The sequence below is a fragment of the Ictidomys tridecemlineatus genome, chromosome 11 (assembly GCF_052094955.1).
Source record: "Ictidomys tridecemlineatus isolate mIctTri1 chromosome 11, mIctTri1.hap1, whole genome shotgun sequence".
Lineage (NCBI taxonomy): Eukaryota > Metazoa > Chordata > Mammalia > Rodentia > Sciuridae > Ictidomys > Ictidomys tridecemlineatus.
Genome location: NC_135487.1, coordinates 28,505,327 through 28,514,124, shown reverse-complemented (window position 1 = coordinate 28,514,124; position 8,798 = coordinate 28,505,327). Strand labels below are relative to the sequence as shown.

Below are 8,798 nucleotides of genomic sequence, written 5' to 3'. Positions count from 1 at the left end.
AAGCTCCACTTACTCCTCCCCCATCCTTGATGCAAGTGCAAACTTTGATGAGTGCAGACCGGAGCATCCTATGCCACCAGATTCTTATCCCAACCTCTTAGACACTTGTATCTATGAGAAATAGTGGAAAGATGCTTTTGTAGGGTATAGATTGAGGCTAGCCTGCACACCTATATAAATCAGGACAGAGAAAACTCACTGTAGCTTTTAAGAATAACTTTTATGTGAACATTTGAGAGGGAATTAGGGAATAGGGCATGGAAATTGTCATACCCTTAAGGAAGAAAATGAAGATAACAAGAAAAATTAAAAGTCACCCCCCCCCAAAAAAAGGTCATTTTTAACCTGTATTAAGGTCATTTTTAACCTGCTTTCTTGTTACACCCAAGAGGTTGTGTTTATTTAATGTCTGGAATGAGAATCTTTGAGATCAATAAAGATGTATCTCTACAAAGACTGGTGGAGTGGTAAAGTGGAAAGAGCATTGTTTTAGAAGGCTAATTTTGAGATCCAGAACATTACAAAGGTGATATGTGAACTTCGTGATCAGGACCTCAGTTTCTCTTTTTGCAAATGAGGGGGTTGTACTTGTACTTGATTGTCCTACTTAGGGCTTTTACTGGGTAGAATAGGTGCTACTCTCTGAAAAAGAGGATTGTGTATTACATTTTTTTTCTTTTTTAGATAGAGGCATCCCAGCCATGAGGTTTGAAATTGAAGGTTTGGGATGTAGGGAAACCTCCTAAATCATTTTCTGACCTGCCCTTTAACCCGAACCTGTTTGTGGGCTCCTGGTTCACTCTCAGGCCACATGGCCTAGAACAAAATGCAACAGATTGCAAACAATGGGGGGGGCGGGGAGTGTGATTGACGGCAGAGCTCAGCCAATAGGAGTTAGGGGCTGGGTAAAACAGCATTCCAAACACAGCCTAGCCAGCCAATCACAGGCTTTGGGGCCAGGAAGGCTGAATGGTCAGGTTTTATTAATGGAGAAATAATGCGATTGTCCACACAATGGAAGCCTTCCTGACAAAGGGGCTCAAGCTTCCTGATATGCAAAAGAGGCTGAGAACGGAGCTCTTCTGTTGTCGGATGGGAATGCATTAAGGTGGCCTTCTGTGTGGGGTCTGCAAAATGTGGAGAGCAGAAGGGTTTCCCCCCAATTGTCTCTCCCTTGGTTGGGTTAATCTAACAGACCTTCTAGCCAGGGAAGGATAAGGATACATTAGGTGTCTCCAGATACCTGGTATTTTGTCAGGGTATCTGGGTCATTCTGCTGCTGCTCATTCTCTCCCTCTGATGCAGGTTGCTTGGAAATGGTCGCTACCTTTGTGAAGTTCCTGTAGCTTTTCCCGACCTGTGATTATGATTCCAACTCTCTTCTGGACCAGAAAAGGGGTGGGGTAGGGGACCTATTAATGATGGATGACTTAGAAACCCATTGAACCCAGGAGCAAAATAGTCCTAAGGGAAAACCTTTCCCTCCCCTCTGTGGGTGAGGAGGGATAGTTGTTGCTCTCCCTCTCTGAATCTTCAACTGAAAAGATGGCAGAATAGAGAGGTGGGGGAATAATAGGATTTATAACTTGTGAAAAGTAACAATTCCCAAGTGCAGGCTGTGCTGGGCAGGAACAAAGGGCAGCTCTGCCCACAGACCCCTCATTTACAATTCTGATGGGGCATGAAAGGCCCGACTGGGGAAGATCTTTATAGCTAAACTTTGTCCCAGGCCGGTAGCTCTTTCTCTCTATCCCCTCAGTGGGGGAGGGGAGAGCCTTTGCAGACTGGGGGCTTTTGGCTTGGGTCTGCCTTTTGTTCTTATCTAAGCCTTGCTTTGCAAAAGGAAATTGGAGAATATTTTTCTTCTTGCTTATTTCCCCTCCTTTCCTTCACTCTGCCCTTACCCCCATGAATCAGCTGTCTTTCTCCTCACTTCAATTTCTAGATATCTAAATTGGGAAAAATGTCATCTTTCATTCCTAAGTCCCAGCATAGAGAGCTAAAGCTGTAGGATCTACGAATGTTTCTCATGGGATGTATTTCTTTTCTTGATCTCTCCTCTTGGACAGAGAGTGAAGAAATTGATGTTGTGACAGTGGAGAAGAGACAGTCTCTGGGTATACGGAAGCCAGTCACCATCACGGTGAGAGCAGATCCTTTGGATCCCTGCATGAAACACTTCCACATCTCCATCCATCAGCAACAGCACAACTATGCTGCCCGTTTTCCTCCAGAAAGTTGCTCCCAAGAAGAGGTTCCAGAGAGGGGTCCCCAAGAAGAAACTCTGGAGAGAGAAGCCCCTGAAGAGAAGGAGGATGAGGAGGATGAAGAGATTGTGAGCCCCCCACCTGTGGAAAGTGAGACTCCCCAGTCCTGCCATCCCAAACCTGTCAGTTCTGATACTGAGGATGTGACCAAGAGGAAGAACCATAATTTCTTGGAGCGCAAAAGACGAAATGACCTCCGCTCTCGGTTCTTAGCCCTGAGGGACCAGGTACCCACCCTGGCCAGCTGCTCTAAGGCCCCCAAAGTAGTGATCCTGAGCAAGGCCTTGGAATACTTGCAAGCCCTGGTGGGCGCTGAGAAGAGGATGGCTACAGAGAAAAGGCAGCTCCGGTGCCGGCAGCAGCAACTGCAGAAAAGAATTGCGTACCTCAGTGGCTACTAACTGACCAAAAAGCCTGACTCTTCTGTCTTACAAAGACAGTGTATTTTTTAACCTCCCTTTCCCCTTTAGTAATTTGCACATTTTGGTTACGGTGGGACAGTCTGAACAGTAGATCCCAGAATGCATTGCAGCCAGTGCACACACAATAAGGGCTTGCATTCTTGGAAACTTTGAAACGGCTCTCCCTCTTTCCTGACTCATGGGAGTGCTGTGTCCTCTCTGGCGCCTTTGGCTTCTCAGCAGGCAGCTGACTGAGGAGCCTTGGGGTCTGCCTAGCTCACTAGCTCTGAAGAAAAGGCTGACAGATGCTATGCAACAGGTGGTGGATGTTGGGGGTGGGGGGGTCCAGCCTGCATGAAATCTCACACTGCAGGAGCTTTAGGCTAGGAAAGGATGCTCCCGCTGGTGTCTCTGGGGGTGATGCAAGGACAGCTGGGCCTGGATGCTCTCCCTGAGGCTCCTTTTTCCAGGAGACACACGAGCTGTCTTGGGTGAAGGCAAGCTCACAGACTTGAACAACATGGACCATTACCTCACTGTCAGACACTTTACAGTACCTAAGGAGTGCAAATCTTTAGTATATATTATGTTAGGCGACACTTCTCTACCCACTCTGAATGCTGCGATCTTGAGAACATTTAAAGAGCTTGGCCTCAGATTCTTTGTCTTAGAGCCCTCTGGGCCCTCTCTGAAGGAGGGACCTTTCTGTCCTTACTTAAAGGACTTTTTTGACTCATTCTGCCTTTGTTATGCAATAGGCTCTACAGTGCCCTTTCCCACAGGTCAGAAATATTTCCTCCAAGAAACAGGAAAATGGATCCTGGCTTGGGGCCTGGGAAAGGCTTGGAGTCCTGACTCATGAACTTGTTCCCTGCCCAGGTGTTTTACAAGGGGCATATGAGGCCCATCATGGGATCTTTTCTCAAGGCAGATATAAGGCACCTCAGAAGGAAGCACTCTGTAACTCTTCCTCTTTCTACCTACCTGCCTCTCATCTCAATCCTTGACTCCGTTTGAAGTTCTACTGGAACTGTGCAAACCTGTCCTTCTCATGCAACTCCAAGGAGCTTGCTGGCTCTATAGCCACCAACCTGGTTCCCTGATAGTCTGACATGAGTCAGATCCTTTTCCCAGAATCTGGGCCTTACTGAGGTTCTGAGAGCCATTAGGACTCATCCAGTGCTCCAGAAGGTGGACTTATTTCTTGGTGGGTCTTAAAAGCTCCTGCAGGAGCTCTGTTTAACCAAGCATAATGGATTTTGCCCCAGCTGGACTCTCTAGCTCTAAGTGGAATCCAGGTACAGCCTCCTATCTGGGAAAGTCACCCAACCCAGCAAATGTCATGTGGGCAAGCACAGGAACCCCTAAGCCTGTCCTGGAAGAAGGATCAGCCTCTCTGCTGCCCAGGACAGCAGGTGCCTTCTGGCTCTGGGTTTGGAATTGGGGAGGGGGGAAGGAAAGCACAGTTTGAGGCTCTGTAAAACCAGCTGCTATTTCCAAACGCACTGTCCACAATGGTTTCTTTCTGAGTTGGCTTCCTGGCCTCAGAATCCCAGTGGAAGTTTTGGAACTAGCCATTCTACCTTCTGGAGCAGGATTTTCAGGAGCCAGCTGACTTCTGGAATTGTCTTAGGAGGACAGGTGGGGAGGGGAGTAGGTTACTAATGTCTCACCTTGATGGCTTGTGTTTTATAAGCTGCTGCTGGGTATTATGCTGGGGTGAGTCTTTTTTTTTTTTTATACTGTATTTTTGTATGCATTTTGCAAAGTGGTGTTAACTGTTTTTGTACAAGGAAAAAAACCCTCCTGGGCAATTCTGTTGCAAGGATCTGATTTTATTTTGAAAGGCAAGTTTACCTGAAATTTTGTATTTAGTTGTGATTACTGATTGCCTGATTTTAAACTGTTGCCTTCTGGGACATCTTCTAATAAAAGATTTCTCAAATATGTCAGAGTTGTGGCAGCTTATGCAATGCCAGTCCTCCTGAATCAAGAAAAGCTATTTCAGGGTAGCCACAAGTGATCCAGTTGGCTGCATTTCTCCAATCATGTTGCTAACCTGGTCATTCCACTCTGGGTTCCTAAAATGCCATTTCAGACATGTCTAAACAATGTAGGCTCAGTACTTAGTGAAAACAAAATTCTCTTGTGAATTGTAAAGAGTGCTGAATTTGTAAAGTAGGCTTGAAATCCCAGCACCACACTGCTGTGGCCTCTTAGCTTCGCCTTTCTGAATGCTAGTTTCTTTATCTTTGAAATGGGAATAAATGCTATTTTCACATAGTGGTTGTAGATTTCAAATGAAGTAGACTTCCAATTGTTTTCTGAACTATAAAGCCTTATATTCTTTATGTTTTTACTTGTGTCCAGTATGGGGGATTGAACACAGGGCCTTGCATATGATAGGCCGTGCTTTACCATTGAGATATATCTTACTTAGCCCCCCCCCTTTTTAATATATATTTTTTTGTTGTTGATGGTCCTTTATTTTATCTATTTATATGTGGTGCTAGGCCAGTGTTGTACCACTGAGCCACAATCCCACCCCTGAGGCCCTTTTTTTGTTTGTTTTTGGTACTGGGGATTGAACTCAGGGGTGGGACACTTAACCACTGAGCTACATCCTCAGCTTTTTTTATTTTTTTATTTTGAAACAGAGTCTCATTAAGTTGCTGAGGGCCTTGCTAAGTTGCTGAGGTTGGCTTTAAATTTGCCATACTCCTGCTTCAGCCTCCCAATCTGCTCTGATTACAGGCATGCGCCTCTGCACCTGGCTAGCTCAGGTCCTTTTTATTTTGAGACAGGATCTCCCTAAATTGCCCAAGCTAGCCTCAAATTTGTAATTCTCCTGCCTCAACCTTCCAAGATGCTTGGATGGGACTATTTTTGTTTAGAGGTGTGATGAACTTTTGATGAGATCTTTTCAGTAACTCTGAGAATTTTCATTGCGACATGACTTTTTTATTCCTCTATGAATGACAGGAAAATGAAGGCTTTCTTTCTTGCCCATATTTTCATAAACTTGCTGTAAATGCTACATGGGAGAAATGATCACTGACTTTTCCTTATGGGGCACTGCCTATGTCTAAGTATTCTGCTCACTCTTTCACATTAAGCCCCACCAAGAGTTGCCAGGACTAAAGATGAGCAAACTGAGGTCCTGGGAGTAAACAAAACTAACCAAGGTCACACAGTTATACTAAGTGAGCATGTTGGAGTTTAAATGCAGCTCTGCCTATCTCCAGAGCCAGAGGTCTCAACCACTACATAATAATTATCAGCTTGCTTGGTCAGCATAGGGTGTGTGGAGGAAGTAAACATGGAATTCTATCACTTTAAACTACTTGCTGGAACTGTCTTTGGGGTCATTGGGCCTGCCACCTACTGGGATGTAGTAGAGCAAATGTTCTATGTCCAGCTACTATGTAGCAGTTGTTGCAGGGTTTGGATAGTTTTGCTCCAAAGAGGCCCCCTCTGGGACTGAAAATCAAAACAAAACAAAACAAAAAATTTGCTGTTTGGAAAGGTCATCAGCATTAAGATGAGAGGCCTCTTGGCCTCTACTAATCCCACCTTATAGCTGGGACTCAGGTTGGTATTGCTTACCTTAACTCCTAGGGTCAAGAAGCTACTCTCATTCCTCATATTTATAAGGTACCCCTCACCACAACCTGGTAAGTAAGCAATATCTGCCATATGGAACTCTCATACTCAGGGAGTTTTCTGCTTCAAGTATCATAGTCAAATCTGGATCCCAGGCTGCTCAGTCTCTTATCAGGTAAACTTTCCACTTGACCCCACACTACCCCTACTCACAAACTGAGAATTGAAGTGGATGTTTTATAAAAATAGACTTGGAATAGTGGAAAACTTTTCTTAAAACTCCAATTTGTTATTATTATTATTATTTTTTTCAGTGCTAGAGATTGAACCCAGAGCATGCTACCACTGAATTACACTCCCAGCCCTATTCTCCTTTTTTAAGGCCTTTTATCTTCCTTTTTTTTTTTTTTTTTTAAATGGGGATTGAATTCAGGGCTTTGCATTTTGCACATTCAAAGTGAGCATTCACCACTGGGTTATATCCCAGCTCAAGGCCTTTTATCAAGAGACTACTAATTTGTAAGACTTTTCTCCCTTTACTAGACCTCCACAGAATTCATGGGCATTCAATAAAATGGCGGAGACCCTTGGGGACAGGCACTGATGCCAGTTGTTTGCATATCTTAATCCTTAAAATAACTAGTGAGCGAATGGTGTCAGCTCCATTTCACAGATAAGCAAACTGAAGCTCAGATATTTAAACCATTTGTCTAAGCCCACACAGCTAGTACCAGTTGCCTGGCTCCAAGTTTCTGCTCCTTTTGAGTCAACTCTGCTGAGAAATGATTGGGAATAAAGCCATCTCCTGGGGGGGAAAGGAGGGTGTTTCTGGAATGTGAAGTATTTTAAGCTCCTTCCTAGCTCATTTTTACAGACTCCAACCTCTATCTTTGTCTGAAAATAGCCAGGAGTTTATTCCTGGGCTTCAGTGAACAATTTCTACAAATTAGGTAGGTCTCTGAATAGTACACCTAAGGGACTACATGCCCAACTTGGCATGTAGCCAATAAGGAGTGGCTGAGCAGTCATACTTGATATGGGAAAGAGAGGCCATCCTCTCTATTAGTCAATAAAAGACTAAGGTGCCTTCTTTTAAAAAAAAAAAAAGATGCAAACTATTTATTGAATATTTGTCACCAAATATTGTTAAATACATTATCTTGCAGCATATCACTTTCAAGTTAAAATGTCAGAAACAAACACCACAATTTACATTTCTTTTAAGGAATGTTATATAATGACACATTGAGGCATAAATTCTTTTGGCTTATAATTCTTTAAAGAATGATAATAGGAAAAGTGATGCAAAATCTTCAGTGTGAGATTATGATTAAACTATGTTTTATAAAAATATGGTGTAAAATGGCAATAATCCCATTCAACATCCTGGTTTAGATCCCTTCAGGAGGGGGCCTGATAATTTATACGAACTTTAAAATTTACAGATTAAGGCAGTTTAACACTGCCACTGAGAACATCTCTCACCATATTCAACTTTCAGGCCACAGTTTTGAAGGTCTGAAGTATCAAGTTTGGTTTGATGAATTAGTCGGTTGGCACTTATGAACATATTTATTGCCTTGCCATCTTTAAAATATGTTTTCAGAGTATCGCTGAAACTTTTGGAGTACTTTACAAATTCTTTCTTTTTGGTTCAAGTGCTCTGCTGTTTTAGTATTGATATTTCTTGAAGACATTATTCACTGTATCAAGAAGTTCTTTTATTGCTATATCCTTGATTGTCTGCAGAAACCTCACTCTGTCATTGATCTCATCTGGGATCTTACTGAGAATCTGTTTAAGTGCTTTTGCCTTTTCATTTAGATCCTGGAATTCTGGCTCTGGTAGCTCAGTCATATACTCTTCTATATCATCAGCTGCCATTCGAAGAAAGGACTCTGTGAAATTAACTTCTACACTTTTTCTCTCTAAAATTTTCATAATGATATCTTGTGTGAGACCTGGATTTTCTTTTTCAGCCTTAATGAAAGCAGCTCTCAGTGTCTGAGCTGCAGACAAATTTACTCTTTCTAGCTCATTGAACACAGGATACATGACTGTATAGAGGTGCATAGAAACCATAGAAGTGGTCTCAGTTTCATTCTTCATCTCTTCCATTGTCATCCTCATTCAAAAACCAACTACAGTAGAAAAAGCAATGCTAAAATGCAGAGGAATCTTCATTCACTGCAATATTTCTTCTCTTTTTGTGGATTATAAAACAGCTGGGCACAAAATATATACAGACCAGCACTAAGGCACTGACTTCACCTCCCACCTTTGGAGCCCTCTTCAACTCCCAGATCAATTCACTCCTTTGACACTGGAAGGACCCCCTAAGGTGCCTTTTTAATCCTGTCTCTAATGGCAATTGTTTTGGGGGAACTGAGACAAATTAAACTATCTTAGATGAGCTGAATTTGTCTGAAATGCTTCCAAGGTCAGGTTATTCCAGAATATTCACTTTAGAAGGGGAAAAGAGGATGAGAATACCTTTATTGATCTGGTAGGTGTTAGGAGTGACAGA

At 43.1% G+C, this 8,798-nt stretch overlaps 1 protein-coding gene and 1 pseudogene across 14 annotated transcripts in view; one reads left to right on the top strand and one right to left on the bottom strand.

The window, feature by feature from the left end:
- LOC120890731 (protein L-Myc) overlaps nt 1-4,617 on the top strand; it is a 39,179-nt gene extending 34,562 nt beyond the window's left edge. For all 14 annotated transcript variants that reach the window (XM_078026017.1, XM_078026007.1, XM_078026014.1 and 11 more), the window contains one exon: nt 2,070-4,617. In XM_078026017.1, the coding sequence (XP_077882143.1) occupies nt 2,171-2,668 (498 nt within the window). In that variant the 5' untranslated portion in view covers nt 2,070-2,170 and the 3' untranslated portion in view covers nt 2,669-4,617. The remainder of the gene's footprint in view (nt 1-2,069) is intronic.
- Nucleotides 4,618-7,768: 3,151 nt separating this feature from the next.
- On the bottom strand, nt 7,769-8,497 carry LOC101965493 (programmed cell death protein 10 pseudogene; annotated as a pseudogene).
- Between the last annotated feature and the right edge of the window lie 301 nt (nt 8,498-8,798).